Source organism: Thermobia domestica, chromosome 17 (assembly GCF_964235325.1).
Source record: "Thermobia domestica chromosome 17, izTheDome1.hap1.1, whole genome shotgun sequence".
Classification (NCBI taxonomy): Eukaryota; Metazoa; Arthropoda; class Insecta; order Zygentoma; family Lepismatidae; genus Thermobia; species Thermobia domestica.
The window spans coordinates 72,222,429-72,240,345 of record NC_137470.1 but is presented as its reverse complement, the minus strand read 5'-3'; the positions used below and the strand labels follow the sequence as shown (position 1 = coordinate 72,240,345).

The following is a 17,917-nucleotide window of genomic DNA, read 5'->3' as shown; positions in this document are numbered from 1 at the left end:
GAACAGCTAAGTACAGAATGTTTTTGTTACCTGAGAAGCAAGCACTATTGTCTCCATACTCCACGATCTCCATACCTGAAGTAAATTCCTAGCCAATCGAACTTTACCAGTATATATCAGTACGAGTCTTGAATTAAGCTCTTCAAGGAAGCTCTGGTTTAACTCAATGGGTGCAACTTCTACAGATACTTGTTGTGATGCAAGTGAATACCCTCTGTTCACACCACCCATAACTCCTCCAACTTGATCTTGCCAACCTCCACCAGTAGTAAGCATTTGTTCAAGACACAGGACCTAGATAAAGAATACGAAAACAAAGTATTAAAGATAATTGAATATTTTAGGTTCAATGCTAGTCTACTTTGTAGATTTCAAAACAGGTTTTCTTCAAAGAAAGAAAATTAATCTCTGCTGCTTCAAGATACCAGAGCGCAAATTCATGCACGTATACAGCTTTTTCTGATAATTTGATGAAGAAACTGTAATCTTTAGCATCATTACTGAATCAGAGTTTCCACTCTCTTCCCCCCCCCCCCCCAAAAAAAAAAATCCAGGGCCATTTCCAGGACAAATCATCAATTTTCCAGAATTTCGACACAGAAACATATAACAGAATTGCAACTGTAGGTTCAAGACTCAACAGTGAAATGAAAAATACAGTAGCTTATGCAGTGAATATTAATGTAAGTACAGTATTAATACACTATAATTAAATACACAAAGCGGAGATTTTTTTTCTCCCAATTTCCATTATACGGTAGCCACCGATCCACCCACATCCAGCACATATATTTTCATTCTTTCTACAAGACATTTTAATTGTGCACCGAACAAATTTACAAACAACAATAATCTATTTTTCGTACATAGCATCTTCATTGCGTGACAGTCTGATATATATATTTAGGGGAAAAGGGGAATTATATTACAAATTTTTCAACTAAGTATGGAGTTGTGTGGTTTCCTCATCTATAGACATGATCTCTGTTCTTTAGCGAAGCTGCTCTATGGATAGCATTTGACTTTGTCAACAAAGTAAAGCAAGACTTCTGATCTGCTTCATGTGCAAACTGGTTTGCTTCAGTCTCCAAAGCTTCACTTGTTTTCATCAATTTCCTTTTCTTTCTCGGCAGCTGCTGTACATTTTCACTTATTTCTTTCCTCTTGCTCTGCACTTCACTTTCTCCTTCAACAGTCCTTATTTTCTCCAGCTCTGCCATATAGAGCTGATTTGCATGGAAGGCATGACGTAATATTTCTTTCGTGATGTTGATTGAAGTAAGGTCTTTATGGAAAAGTTATCATACACCAATCTCAAGCCGACCAATGGTTTCTCCTTCATATTTTGAAGCAGATCTTTACTTATGGTGTAGCCTCGTTCGACAGCAGCCTGTTCATGAGACAAAACCAGAAGCTTCTTTATGACTAACAACAAAGCTTTAAATTCTTCCGAACTATCCAACAGTTTTGTGTAAAAACAATCCAGCCTCTCAGAGTCCAACTTATACCCAGCAACTGCATCTTTAAACTGCTCAGTAAATTTTCCATACAAAACAAACAGCTGATCACATTCTTTGGGTGTAACCCATTTCTTCTCCAACAGTGACTGAAGAATACCACGAAACTTTATGGATGACACACTATCTGGATCTAGGCATGTAAGGTCTCTTACAAACCTATATTTCAGTGGATTCTTCTGTAAGACATGCAACAGCCATTTGCACAGGAATGACTCGCATTCAACACTAACCTGAAGTTTTTTCCTTTCAGTAACGTTCTCCCTTTGCATGCACTACGGAGACTTTGTGAAGTTGCAAATCCAAAGTCCACATTTGATGCACTCACCATGTTGCTCTTTGATCGGGTGAATTGTGATAGTTTAGCAGCGGAAGACAATGTCCCAAGAACAGATTTCTGGATAATTATGCGTGCCAATTTCATTCCAACTTCATACAAATCTTTAGGTAGGAATGGAAAAATCTGACATTCAGTATTTCTGTAATTTTCAAGGACAAAAATACATTTTCAAGGACATTTCCAGGATGTTTCCAAGACAAAATCAATTCAGGAACATTTCCAGGACGAGTGGGAACCCTGAGAATTTCAGCATTCATAAATGCTATAGTATCACCTTAAATAATTTTATTAAGTTATATGAAAATCCTGCAGAAAATGTATACAAAGGGTTCTCTTGCATCATTCAACATCATTTTTTTTTTTTTTATTTAGAATGAAAAGAATCTCTGAACAAAGCACAACATTTTTCTGAAATAGTTCATGTGTAACAGTTTCGCCAATTATCTACACCTCTTGGCTTCATCAGACACAGGATAGCGACAAAATTTACGAGAAAGAATTTTCTGATTTTTCTCGGTTTTCTGATTTTTTGACATTTTCCCTGATACGTAATTAGCTACACAGACTTTCCCATGTTCATGGAAAATCAACACCAAGAAAACATGACAAATAATATACTTTTCTCCTATCAACTTGAACAATGAATATACGAGGGGCAGTCAAAAAGTTCCCGGAATGTTGTACTTTTGGCATTTGTGATGCAATCACAATGAACCTTGTACAGTAAAGTCCTAAGGTTTCCTAATTATCAATATGACAAGTGTGAACAGGTCATAAGTCAATTTAGAGCAGTGTGGCTAAACAGAGGAGTATGTGGTGATCAATTGGTTCATTGTCGCAGTTCGATGAAACGCCTAGTTTTTTGTGCAAATTGGGAAAATATACTTCAGATACCTACTTTCATAGCCTTAAAGTCAATTTACGGTGACAATGCTTTAAGTAAAACAGCATCGGTACCAGATTTCCCACCGTAGAAAACATCAAAACCAACGCCACAGCTGAACTTTGGCCGAAAGAGTACTTTCGTCGGTGTTTTCGGCAATGGCAGGGACGGTGGAGGAAGTGTGTATGTTCCGAAGGTGGCTTAGGCAACCTAAGGATTGTACTGTACAAGATTCATTGTGATTGCGTCACAAATGGCAAAACTAGAACAACATTCCGGAAACTTTTTCACTGCTCCTCGTATAAACAAATACAATGAATTTTATTACGATATTACAGAACACTTAGCTAACAGAAATTCCTGCACAACGCACGAAATTAAACATCCTCTCTGAAACTTTAATTTGTAATGTTAGTCACATATGAAACGAAAAAGTCACAGTGATTAACTTCTCGAAAAAATCAATAGTATTATCTAATTCATTTCAGTTCTTCAAATGCCTTATTTCCTCATCAATATTCTGCAATCCTCCATTATTTTAGTCTTCTTAGTTCAGAATGATCTTTATCTTTCTGTCTTCAGCTTCTTTTCCTTTCTTTTTTCTCTTCCTCTTGTCGCTGAATTGTTGCTTCTGCAAAACGAGTACGAGCATTTAGTGCATAATAAATCGCGGATTTCCTTATGGATAGTTCCTCAATGTCACCAGAAGAAGCAACTGTGTCGAACACAAGTCTGAGTGCTACTCAAGTTTGTTCTTTTATATGATCTGCTACACAATGCGTATTATTATTAACTTACGTTCGTTTATATTATAACACAACAGAAGAAGCTAGTGTATCGTACACAAGTCTGAGTGTTACTCAAGTTCTTTATATGATCTGCTACACAATGCGTATTATTAACTGGTTCGTTTATATTATTACACATTGAATAATATTCAGTACAAAAATTATAAAATGTAAAATTCTAACAATTATATTACAATAATTTCGTATTTAAAGAAAAATGACACGCTGATTTGGGCTTGTTGAAACTGATACTGGAACTGGGCTCGAGTTTCTCTGTGCATATTTTGTTTCTTCTGCTAATCATAGAACAATCGTGCCATCCGCTATTCGTCCAAGACCTCCAGTTACCTAAATAAGCTTTTTAGTTCAGTTTTCATAAATTTCGGTTCAAGTAAAAAATTTCTTCAATTTTAAAAGGGAAGGAACTTAAAATCCAAACCGCATTACCTCGCTGTGTTGCTAAACTACTACGCTGAAAAAAAAAAAAAAAAAAAAAAAAAAAAAAAAAAAAAGTTCACTTCTCGGGTCTCCCGTACTGCGACTTAATTTCGACTCAATTTCCATCAGGAATTCCCTAGCTTTCTGGCTGAAGACTCCCATGGTTTCAAGTAGCAAAAGCGATGAACATATGATCACTTCACGAATCAGAGCTCTTTTGCCGGCTAACGGATCCAACGCGTTATTAAGCAGGTAAAAATTGCAATTTAGAAAACATATGTTTAGAGCACTGCAGAATGTGGAAAATATAAATGACATGATTTCTATTACTCAGGAAATATAGCATGTGAATAAAAGTTGCGCATTAAAATTTTGACTGTATTATATCAGTAGTTTAAGTGTTACATTATTTATTTATTCTTTCTTTTTTAAAGCTGAAAATATGAACATTTACTATTACTTACTGCATGAATCAATGATCTCTTGTCGTACGATATCCCAGTTACAGTCCACAACGCTGCCATCACTGCTGCCGCCAAAATACTACTTGTTCCCAGTCCAGAGCCTTGGGGTAATTTTGACCATGATTCTATCTCTATACCACCTCCATATTGCTGCAACAAAAAATCGTGAACTGTAAACAGATGAAGAAGTAACTTTTAACAAAGTTCGAGACACATCCTATTAGATCGTTTATACTGCAAAAATTAACAAGTAAAAGCTGAATCTTCTGGAAAGAGGCGTGCGAGGACCTTTATTTAAAACACCACTTATCCAAATTATTAATTGCGCGTGTCAATTTTTCAAAGACCCTTTAAACAGGCACTTTGGGGAAAACGTATCAAAGGGGAAGTAGTAACAAGACTTCTAAACACAGTTCGCAGCTCTGTTTGAAATATTCAGTTCTTATTTTATTTAATCAAAAACGACTTTCAGAGCGAAATTGTGCCTTGATAAATGCAGAAAATTCTGTTATAATTAAACACACACGCTTTTCGACCAAAAAAATAAATAAATAAATAAATAAATAAATAAAATAAAATTAAATTAAATTAAAAAAAAAATGTTGTAGAAAACACTCTGAGAAAAGTTGCTAAAAGATTAGATAGTTATTTATACAACGGAAGGGTAATTCTCAGTTGTTTCGTTAGCCGTGCGTATTGTTTCTTTGTGTTCGGATTCATTATTTTTCAAATTGGTTCCGAGCCCCTGGGAGATTTTATTGTTTTCCAACCTTTCTTGCCTTACAGGTTATTTTTATTACTATTTATTATTATTATTCTTATATTAGATGAGGTTGATTAAAAAAACAAGCACTACATAATATACGAAATCATCTTAAAATTTTCATTTTTTAAATGTCTTTAAAATCTCATTGTCGGCTTATCGAAGTTCTCTGATTCTTAGCCGAATTTCCTAATTCTTCCCTGACTACAATGATTTATCAATTTTTCTGACATTTCGCGGTTTCCCAAGTTTATCGCCGCCCTGCTACTGAGAATTCACAACTACTTTTGTAAGTCGGGTAGGAACTTTACAAACTCGACGGCGAACACTAATAATTAATTATAGACCTCGACTGCAAAATGTGATAACGCACAAGTCACAAAAATTTTAGTTCTGTAAATGAACAAGGCAACAAGCCTCTTCTCCGTCTGTTCAAGGTGAAATATTTTTTTTTTATTTTCATATATACTCGTAGATGGCAGGGAAGGGCACGGTGACATAGTACTCTGGCGAATTTTACGCACGTATAAGGTGACAACCTGTAATTCATTCACAGAACTAAAATTTTCTTGATATGTAGGTTATCACCTACACCCGAGGTCTAGAATTGTAAAAAAAAACAACATGTATCTTCCATGGAATTAGTGCACATATTACTAATAGCATCTTAATGTTCGTATTTTCATGATTATTCACATACAAATGAAAAGAATAGAGAAACTATTGAAAAATACAAATTGTAAGCTTCGCTAAGTCTAGGTAAACACTCAAGAATCAAAATATTCTTGACTATGTAGTCCAGATATTGAGTTCTAGAAGAAAGAAAATACATAAAACTGACGTGCGTTCCAAACTTAGCCCGGAACTAAGATTTTCTTTTATTACGTTGTTATGTATCATATGAAAAAAAAAAGCAACGTGTAACATATTTTTATATAAGAACTGAGTCTCAAATAACGCTTTGTCGTTTAAAATAGTGTAAGTTAATTGTACTGTTTTGCCATTAATCGCTGAGATCATTTAATGACCCATCTGCTGGAAAAATCCAAACAGGTCTTGCTTCTTTCATGGACCACTGTGGTGCTAGTTACGTACGTTTTGTCCACTATTGGAATGCTGGTAAATGCAATATTTCGCAATCATGTAGATTATAATTTTGCTGTTGGAGTGAAGAGTGTTCTCAAACATATTTAATGGATACATACACATTTCTGTTTTACTATTCTGAATAAATATTCATACAATTCCTGTAATTTTAATATGTCGTAACACTAACTCTATTTTTACATACATATATGTCACATGAAAATTTGACCATCATTTTTTAATTTTTTTAAATATTTTTTTTTTCTGCATGATATTCTACTTTAATGTACACCTTAATTTTTTTTTAAACTGTGTTTTAACAATTCACCAACCTAAGCTCATGTCATACTTAGGGATGTACTGGCCCATTGTTTTTCTATCTCCTCGCTGCTCAATCTTTCACACAGATATAGGGAATGCTATAATTTCGTTAATGAAAAGTATATACTAAAATGTGTATTGTAATGATTTTGCTTCCAACACCATGTGCTGGCTGTTAATAACTTCAGATCACAACCAAGAAGAAGACATCGTCAATAATCGTCAAGTAACGAAGATCAAAGGAGCCACAGCACCACAGAAGGCATCAATCTTCATCGATTGATCGTCACATCCACTGTCTATGACGCCTGGTCTTTGACGGCTTCCCTTCGCTTGGAAGCCTGGCTCTCGCAATAACTTTAACACTCTCTAAGTCGCCTTTTCTTTGAGTTTTATCCTCCTATCTAGGATGTTCGGTGTCTAAGAGCCACCTACATACACTCCTTGGCCACAAGAGCCTTAGATCCTGTCACCTTAGGACGACTCGTCTCTGAGTTCCTATAATCTCATCAACAAATCACCAAATATCTAAGAACTTACCAGGGATGATTTTAAAGTTGAGCCTTGAATCTGGGGATAACCTATATACTTCCTGAAAGGGTTTGTCGAGTAAGTTTCAAGACTAGTTTTTCGGTTCAGAATACGCTTTCACTAGTGTTGCGTTTGTCACTATCCTCTGTTACCAGTATTAAGTAAGCCGAAACAGAAAGTGAACGATGGGAAATTACGTCATATTGTTACAGTTTGGTGCATATGGCATTCAGAGTGACGGGTTTGTTCTGAGCAGCAATATTCTTTAGAACTAGCAGATAAACAGAAGCTGCAAGATTATATTTTATTATGCACGTTTAAGTCTTTTCTGACAACTTTCATTACAACATTCAAGAAGCAGTGTTCTGAGAAAGATGCACATGGGACTGTTCCAGTGGATGTGAAGGAAACACTGAAGGGTATTGGAAAGCAAAAGTTAGAACCAAGCTCAGCCCAAAAAACCTGATGCTAAAGATGTTGCAACAAACAAATTATGCACCACTTGTGCCTGTTGATGTTCAGCCCTTCTCTTCCACATACAAATAGTGTAAAATTCTGTCTTTTTAAGGTTGAGCTATAAGTGGTACACGGGAAAATTTTGGACACTCCCAATCACCTTTTAATACAAAATTTCTTCTTATCTAAAGTAGCAATAATAATTACAATTCAAATACAAGTTCCTCTTAGATATTTGGTGGTGAGTTTGTAGGAACCCAGAGACCATGCGTCTTAGGGTGGCAGGATCCAAGGCTCTTTGTGGCCAAGAAATGTGTATAGGTACCTGTCAGAGACCAAACGTCCTAGAGAAGAGGATAAAACTCAGAGACCAGGAGTCCTAGAGAGTGGTGAGGTGTTTTGCAGAGACCAGGCATCCCAGCAAAAGGAACTCTCAGAGACCAGACGTCCTAGAGAGTGGAGATGATGATCAATCGCTAGAGATTGATGCCGGTGTGTTGACTCCTTTTATCCTGAAATGTTGCTGATTTCATTAATCTTCGTTACTTGACGATGGTTGACGACGTCCTCTTCGTGGTTGTCGTCGGAAGTTGTTTACAGCCAGCACGTTGTGTTGGGAGCACGTGTAGAACCTTGCAATATTTACTTAGTGACCGGAGATGCAGCCTGAATGAAGAACCACTGAAATGTTAAATGTTTTCTAGACTTGTGTCTTTAATAGCACTGTGTTCTGGAACTTGTTTTAAGCAGACTTCTTAATACATGAGTGACTTTTAAGTCCTTATATACACGGATGAGTCTTGAAATATATAGTACACAACCTAATTGTATTTCTTGCAGTACAATGAAAGCAGGTTTAACATTCAAAGAGTAGTCCCTCGCGTTGGAGTGTCTGCAGCTACCTTTCCGCTAGTTTCTCGATTGGATGTCGATACACCTTTTCCTTAGAGGCAAGAAACTCAGTCACTGCGGTTTCCACCTCCTGCTAGTTATAACATAGTGATTTCAGAAAGTGCGTCATGGATCGAAACAGATGGTAATCCAAAAGGACACGGTCTGGACTATATGCTGGGTGTGGCATCAGTTTGATGCCATCAAGTACCCGAACTTTTTATAGCATTTATACACCTGCTTGCAGATCGGGTTGGTGGAAACACTGCAAGAATCATGACCTACATTTGTGTAGTGTAATTAGTTTCGACACTGTTTGCATGAATATTTACATTTGAAATTTTCACCTTTCTACCCAAAATTTTGCACCAAAAATTCTTCGCTCTATTAATTAGACCAATACACAAATTCCGAATTCTTGTTTGAAACCGAAGTGCTGATTTTTTTTAGTACCCTTTTATTGCTGGTTTGCCAATTTTTTGTCTGCTCTATCACCGTAGCTGCCAGAATTTGATCCTTTCTGGTACCTTGGACTGCAGTCCATATGGATGTATGCTTAAGTTCAATCAATCACTGGAAGCCTCTGTTTCACACTTCAAGAAATGATTTGTACCACGCATGACTGTGTACTCTCTGCTCATGAACTATAAAGCTGATGGGTATGGTGCCGATACTCTTCTGATCCTCAATTGGCTGTTTCCATCCGGGCGACGCTACTGAGTTTGACGAAGGGTCTTCCTCGCGTAAATCTTATCAAAATAGTCTACCAGGTTTGCTAGTTTTGATGTTGCGTTCTCCATTACGTATATCAACTTGGTTCGTTGGTAGAAATATATTCTGTCAAGAAAGTACCGGCAATTGTACAGTTACAAAGCCCAATGAAAGGAAACGTCGAAATTCTTCTTGTCGCTACGTTAGCACAACTACCCTGTATGCTCTCGCGGAGTTTGAGCGCCATTTGTCAGTTAGTTTGTTTACAGTGCTCCATTTGTCAGTTCATCGCAAGTGTGTGTTGGCGATTTTTACTATGGATAAATCTATCGAACAAAGAATCTCCTAACAGATTCTTTGTATGCGCTGAAAATGTTACATAAAGCTTACGGTGAATCGACTTTGTCAAAAACGTGCGTATGTGTAATGCAGTGCATTCAAAAACGGTCGAGAGGCGGTGGAAGATATGCCTCGCTCTGGTCGACCATCAACGTCTTCAACTGAATTTAACATCGCTAAACTAAAGAAAATGGTGATAAAAATCGTTGTTTAAGTCTGAGAGACAGAGCCTCTGAAATTTGTGTCTCTCACGAATCAATTCGTACAATTTTAAACGATTGTTTGGGCACGGAACGTGTTGCCGCTCGACTAGTGCCGAAAGACCTGAATTTTCTGCAAAAATTCAATTGCGTAAGGGTTGCTGAAGACATGTTAGAACGAGTCAATTCCGACCCCACATTCATAAAACGCATTGAAACTCGTGATGAGACACGGGTGTACGAGTTTGACATGCAAACCAGTCGACAAACTTCGGAATGGCACCTTCCAACTGAGCCGAAACCGAAAAAAAGCACGTCAAAATAGATTAAAAGTGAAGCTAATGTTGACAGTTTTTTTTTTTTTTTTTCGATTTTCGCGGTGCTGTGCACTCGGAATTTTTGCCAGAAGGTGAGACAGTAAATAAAGAATGTTATCTAAGCGTTACGCGGCGCCTAAAAGCACAAAATCGTCGAAAATGACCAGATTTGTGGAAAGAAAATTCATGGATTTTGCACCACCATAACGCACCATCTCATAAGGCCATCATTGTGAACAAATTTCTGGCCAAAAACTCAACAATCTTATCGAATAACCACCGCATTCCCCTGATTTGGCTCCGGCCGACTTTTTTCTTTTTCCAAAACTTAAATTACCACATTGATGCATCCGTTTTCAGTCGATAGGAGACATCAAATAGAATTCGCGGCGAGTACTGAAGTCGATGCCGGAAAATGCGTTTCAAAAATGTTTCGATGATTGGATTATTCATTGGCATAAGTGTATTATTTCGGAAGTGGCCTACTTTGTAGGAGATACAAAAATTTTGAATAAATTATGCACATTATGGTGTTTTATTGACCAATTCCCGCTACTTTCTTGACAGAATGTACTAAACACAAAATCATTTCACTTGATGTATGCACTGATTCGTCTTCCGTTATAAATTTTCTAAACTTGATTATTGAAATTTCCTCCACTCTGAGCGTGACAAATAGTAGAAACAGCTCTTCACATCTACCTTTGATCCAATTTCTTCTTTTAAAAAATTACGTCAATTTTCTTCAAACTTATGTTCTATTAAAACAATATCACTATTTATTTTTTTTTCTATTAATAATAACTCTATCGGACTTGATACTTCAAGACACTGCCACAACACTATTATTACTAAGCGAAAATAAGCAACAAACAATGAACAATTCACCATATTTGTTCCGTCTACCTCTTTGTCCGTTGTAATAATCTGATGTAATGTCATTTGAAGAAAGTGTAGCTTTATATTGGGTTGGACACACTAGACTATGCCGAGTGATTTCCCCCTGCTAATATTTCCTTCATATAAAATTTCGACATCTTTTATTTATTACTTTAAAACTTTCATGGACGTTCGGAGATAAATTGTCTACCCTGTGTGTAATTAGCTTTCTCTTCTGTCTCTTATACAGGTTAGTTTAAGATGAATGATATTTTTTTTTTTTTTAAATATAAACCGGTTTTGTCTTCCAGTCATCAAAATCCACACATTTATAAATATATAGCACAGTAGTTTAAAGTCTATAGCACCTCGACTTTTCTTTTACTCTTTGGACATTCCGTCTTAATATAGTGGGAAAATTACAGAGAAAGTTTTAAATTTCGTAGGTACCTGTAACAGTTGTTCTCTCAGAGGCAAATCATCTAATGATATGATTCCCGCACATATAAAAGCTGCCTTGAGTAATGCACCAGGTGCCAATGGGTTGCAATAATCTTTCATATCCTCTAATCTCTCGACTTTTACCTTTGCCCAGTAATCATCACCTAACTGAAACAGAATAACTGGGTCGGCAATTCGCCTTGCTCGACATCCAATAGGTTTCTAAATAAATAGAAAGAATAAGAGTTAGACAGTACAAATTAAGAATTAAGTTCATGAAACATCGAAATAGTAAAACAGTATAATGTAAAATAGATCGATTATAAACGTAAAACTGAATCAATAATAAGGTCAGTATTAATGAGAACAAAAACGCTTTGTACTACAGCTGTCACAACATCATTATTTTTTGTTTAATATTAAAATACATACAAATCTGAATCTACAAATATTCAAGGCGATTATCATTAGATAATACAAAAAATAAACTATTAAACTATATAAATAGTACACGGACCACAGAACTTAAAATTATCTTATAATTAGGGGCACGAGTTTTTCACACTAAGAATTTGAAAATTTCACGTTTAGTTTTTTACATTTCGCGTTCTGTCGCACTTTCCAAATAAAGTTTCGCATTTTATAACTCTTGTGGAAAAGATACTCCCTGACATTTTTATAATTGTTCCTTTTATTCATAGATCACTACAGAAATAAACCATTAACTACCTAAAAACAAAATACACTGAATATTTCACTTGACATTGTAAATTTCATTTACAGAAAATTATATTAAAGAAAAAAATCAAATTGAAGGAAAATCAGTAACTAAACTTACTAAAAGTAGGGAAGTTTTGCTGTCTTCTGAAACACAAAGGCACAAGTTACATTTAAGCACTAAACATTAGCATGTTACATGTTTCCATATTTTCGTCCTTCAATGTTGTATGTTTGTCACTTGGAAAAAAAAACTCAATTGGCATTGCTTGTTGGAAGTCACACATATGTAAGTGCATTTACAACGAACTTCACACGATCATTACTTCGGAACTTTTGTTCATTCAAAACATTCACTACACTGCACTTTCCAAACGAGTCATTTGTCAAGAGTTCATAGGTCACTTTGTAAAACTCCAAATTCGGTATTTCATAATTAGATACTTGCATTTTTTTTTTTTCAACGAAGCCAAAGCTTTAGAAAACTTCCTTAACGCAACAATGTCTGCTTCACTACTACATACAATTACAGAAGGATTAAATAGCTTTTCTAAGGCATCATACATTTTTGTAATTTGGGAGTCTTTTCTTTGGGAAGAAAGCTTCAAGAATGATTTTCTGCACACTTTTTTAAAGTCACATTCAACACTAGTCTTCTTTTCACTTGGTAATAAACGTAAGTGCGCATTAGTTTTTTCGCAAAAGAGACCCTACAACATATTCTCTATAGCCGTGTCTGAATCACTCAAAGTGCACACTTAATGCCACGATCTACCGTTCCGTCAGCGAAAAACTGGTGTTTTTAAATTAATGAAAACGTATTGTTAAAATTTCGCGCAAAACTGACACTTTTGCGTTTTATCGCGTAACAGAAACCAATGAAAATACACGTAGAATATCATAAAATGACAAGGAACTGAAAATTACTTAATTCTGATGCATTTCGTTTTATCGCGCATTTCGAAAAACTCGTGCCTCTACTTATAATTTAATAAATAGCTTTTTAGTTACTGGATAAAGCTGTAACTCATTTATACAAAATAAACATGTCCATGTGAGTTACAAGATTGCCCTATTACAACCTCTTCGTTTGTAGCTCAGTGATATGAAACTTTCAATTTTGTATGACAAAAGTTAAAATCACCTGGTGTTTAAAGAGTTGACTGTACTTTTTACTTCACAGTGAACTTACGAAGGACGAAACCTACAATTCAATTGGAATCCACTCGGAAACACAGAAATTCTGCTGAGTGGTAGGTTTCAATCTCCAAACACATGGAACTGAAGCCTTGCGATTTAGTCACGACGATACAAGGGAGCGCCAAACTGATTGCCGAATTGCAATGTATGTTTATGATATGAACCGCTAGCCCAGTTTGCGAAACAGTCGGTTTATTCAGCTCAACTTCATACTGCAAGAGTAACAAAAAATAACACAGTGTCCAAGGCTTTAAAACTCATCTTCGCAAATTTAATTTGAAAAATGAAATTTTAAAGTTTTACGTCACACGATTACGCCGGCTAGGCTAAAGGAGAAGATGATGATGAGAAATAAATGAAATGGTGGAATGAAGAAAGTGGGAGGAAGCGGAAGAACCCTCCCGATAAAACCCACGCACAGGGTGTTTGTCCACCACAAGCTCACTTGGCGCGAGCTAGGATCGAACCAAGGACCCCATGCACCAGAGGTGAACGCTCCACCACTGAGCCACTGCGGCCCACGAATTTAATTTGAATCTAGAATCACCTTCAAGATGTCTTAATACTACTATTAATACTACTGAGTTAGAGGAAAATGACGCTCTCATATTGACATTGTATATATATATATATATTAATATATATATGAAAGATAATTTCGAAGTTCCAACTAGTTCTTGGAAAACTAATGTTAAAGCCACACGCCAATTCGGGTAACGCGGACTATAGTAAAATGTCAACATTGTATATTTGTGAGTTTATTAATTTGTTTTGAGTTTAACCCTTTTCAGGCAAAAAATTACATTTTAATGTTGTATCTTAACCACATTATATTGGTTTAATTTTCGTAGAAATGAAACGTTGGCTACTACTGTGAGCTTAACACGCTGAGATTCTCAACCCCACTTCTCTCATCACGATATTGTAACTTATCTTTTATATTTGTTATGTTTTTCTATTAAGACATTCACCTCTCACGTGTCTGAGATTGAGAAAGGTACTGACCAATGAATTCTTGAAAACGTTGGAAGTACAATGGTTTACCTGGTGCAAAAGTTTGGGCTGAAGATGATTGTTGGTATTGCAAGATTGCTAACAACGATATCTTTGTAAATTTGTGATTTGAAATAATCTGATCTCTATTTGAATTATTGTCGTGTTATTTGTGAAGAGCCACAGAACATAACTTGTAAGATGCTGCAAGAATATACTAATTAATATTTTATTAAAAAACAATCGATTATAATATATAGTCCCATCGGAAATAAAGCAAAAACCTAAGATAAAAATGCTAGTCACTTAGCCATTTTAATTTGTAATCTCCTGCTACATAACGAAATTTAGGACAGTTCACTAACTTATAAATTGTATACTGAGTTCGTGCTTAGTGCCAAAATGAAAATATTCAGTAAATACCCCAGATCTTACTTCAGAACTGACGGGACATATAGGCACGCGCATTCTTCTGGGGGATTATTTGAACTATGTCCAGTGAATATTAGATAGCCAGTTTTTCACTGAGTAGTGTTGGGCACATAGGCCTCATTATTACATTAAACCTAACTTTTCCATTTTTGGCACTTAGCACGGATTTTATATTCAGTCTACAACTGTAGTCTTGATTGTAACAAGTGTTAATCCCACTAACCATTCCATCTATAGTGATAGCTATATTAACAACAGAACCACCTTGTTCGTAGCATATTGGAGGTGTGTCACTCCAGCCACCCTGCAAATCAACTCTCGCTGGACATTGAACGGTAACCCATTTTCCTATTTCTGTAATATTAGACCTATTAAATTCTGTATTGATGTGTTTTCTTGCAGACATCACCGTCTGGCGAATAAGTGTATGAGCAGCTTTTTCATAATGTCTTGCTGCTCTTACAAGTCTATCGGGTCGTCCCATCCAATTCTGCCTTTCTCGTTTAAGGGCCAGCACACCTTCACGTAATGACACGTTCTGAAAAGAAAGTGAGTAAATAAATAAATAAATATATTCTTTACTTGTTACTGATACATCGTCTTAAGAAACACAAAGAACATCTGGATGAATTACTAATACATTTTTTTTCTCATTTCAACGTCAATCGAAAACAAAATTACAAAAGTTCCCCCTTCATCTTTTTCTGCTACATAAAACTTTTACCAACCTTATCATAAAAACTTCAAAATTAGCTTCCAGAATGGTTATACTTGACTTGCGAAACGTTTTTCAATTCCTTACTTTTTTATTCAATACACTACCATTATTATAGTTCTAAAATATTACGAAGTCATTTGTGTGTGAACAAACTTCATCTCTATTTTGATATACATTGAAGAAAGATATGGGGGCTATAAAATTTCAATAGCAAATTATGTCGGTAACGGCCAACTTACCTCTAGAACGGGCCTATCCGGTTTACCATAAGCACCAGACTGTGTCACGTGATCAAGTCAAAAGTCACGTTGTGTGCTAAATCGAGTCTGATGATTCCAAATCCAGATGTGATATATTTCATGTACGTAACCTCCGCGTGAGTAATTCGTAGAAGATGATAGATAAAGTATATATCATTATTATTGATTTTACTCATTCAACTTGACTTTTGACAATGTTCTATCCGTATTTACTTTATGTGCTATACATCTTTTTAAGCTCTTCATTATCTTTGCAATAAGCTTTCAATTAACCATCTCCGTATTATATAGTTTTTGAGATAAGTGGACGATTTCATTTTTTTCACTGATTTTCCATTGACTTTATGTCCATGTTTCGTGATTTTTTTTTGACTATGTTCCACCCATTCTAGTACAATTTCTTTTTACAACGTAGAATCTACATAGTCTGTTCTATAATTAAGCTGATATTCAGCCATCTCCCTCTTTTGATTTTTGAGATAAGTGAAGGAATTATTTGTTTTTCATTGATTTTCCATTGACATTCATGTTTCGTGCTTTTTTGACTATGTTCCATCCATTTCAGGACAATTTGCGTTTCGAGTATAGAATCTACGTAGTCTCTTCTACATTTAAGCTGAATTTCAGCAATCTCTTCCAAAGTCTGTTCACATCATTGCAACCGGATACGCCCTTTCTAGAACCATTCTGTTAAGTCGCCTGATTAACTGAAAATATTCAGAAATGCTATGGTATGTATTCTATCCCTTTGAGAGGCAAACATCACAAGTTATAACATATCATAATATAATAAGTTACATGTAACCAAATTATATAAGAGGCGTTGTTAAGAGATCATAAAACTGAACACAACTCAAAACATTTAAATGGAACAGGCAATCGAATGCCGATCGTTGAAAATAACTTAATGAAGTCTTGTACAAAATATTTTGGCATAAATCTCAGATCATCATCGTGCTTTTATCCAAAACGGTGGAAGGCGTCCATTAATTCTAATACTACCGTCTAAATCTCCTGATCAAGTGAACATATCTAAATACGTCAAAACCTGTTTTCTATTATTTTAAGGAACTAAGATTATAACAAAATTCAAAGGCGTAACATTATCTCAGAAGCATTATTAGAGGTTTAAGGTAAAGGAAGAAAGAAAGAAGGAGAAACAGAACAGTGATATATTATAGAAAACAACTCGTGAAAGGAAATAATCCTGTCCAACTCAATTTCTTTACTACTCCAAGTTGGAAATCAGTAGTTTTTACACTATATCCTAACTATAAAAAAGTATGGATATGAACTGACATAAAATAACGGGTACTTCTGGCTGACATGGAAAGTTGAAATTTGGCATGATTGCAGCTTTCCGGGACTAACCCACAGAAAAGTAAATATTTTTAATTTTTAGGTGGACTAAAAGAAGAAATTTCTGTGTTACTTAAATGGGCCTATTTTGGACCAATAATCTCAAATTTTAGGTAAAAAAAAAAAAAAAAAAATGAAATTCGGTATGCTTGTACGTTTCCGTTGGCGTTACCTAAATAAATGACCAAAAATAAAAATTTCCAACTTTAAAGTGGTTTCATGGGAAACTGAAACATCTTTCCCATGTTATTTATATGGGACATCTTCTACACCCTAAAATGTTTAGACATTTCCGGCAGGATTAGAATGATGAAATTTGACGTGATGTAGTCTTCCGGGACTAACCGACGGGAAAATTTTTTGCCAAAAGTGAATATTTTTACTTTTTAAGGGGTCTAAAAAGGGGATGAAAAAAATTCCCATGGCGTTTTCTTGGGATACAAAATCTTATTTTTTAGATAGTTGAAATACGAAAAGCAACTTGAAATTTGATAGAATTGTGTGTTTAAGAGACGCAAGGCAATAGGCCGAATAAACGCGGGGTCCGGGGGCAAAACACCCAGCTGGCCAAAGTCCGGGAATGTTAAGAGCAAATACACGAAATTCACTCTTGATGCAAAAACTGATACATAAGAGGCGCGAGGTCGTAGGCCGAGTACACGTGGGGGCTGTGGGCGGACCCTCTACCTAGCCAAAGGCTAGTCCTAAATATAACGGCTAAACGTAGGACAATTTGAAATACTAACTGCCAGGAACCGGCCGATGAAAGGATTATGAGTCAGGAGTAGGAATATGAGAAGGAAGTCCAAGAAGTAGTAGGGACCAGTAAAACAAGCTTCCCTACTGCCTGCGTATCCCACGAGCCACCACAAG

General features: G+C 35.8%; 1 protein-coding gene across 3 annotated transcripts in view; it reads right to left on the bottom strand.

The window, feature by feature from the left end:
- LOC145673717 (L-fucose kinase-like) overlaps nucleotides 1-17,917 on the bottom strand; it is a 147,333-nt gene that overhangs the window by 69,041 nt on the left and 60,375 nt on the right. For 2 of the 3 annotated variants that reach the window (XR_014128789.1, XM_081743430.1), the window contains exons 11-14: nucleotides 14,931-15,245; nucleotides 11,375-11,587; nucleotides 4,431-4,580; nucleotides 76-294 (exon numbers count right to left, since the gene is read on the bottom strand). Coding sequence is in view for 2 of the 3 variants with exons in the window: in XM_081743430.1 (XP_081599556.1) it covers nucleotides 76-294; nucleotides 4,431-4,580; nucleotides 11,375-11,587; nucleotides 14,931-15,245 (897 nt within the window). In the remaining variant the exon portion in view is untranslated. The remainder of the gene's footprint in view (nucleotides 1-75; nucleotides 295-4,430; nucleotides 4,581-11,374; nucleotides 11,588-14,930; nucleotides 15,246-17,917) is intronic. The other variant, XM_081743431.1, reaches the window with a different exon arrangement.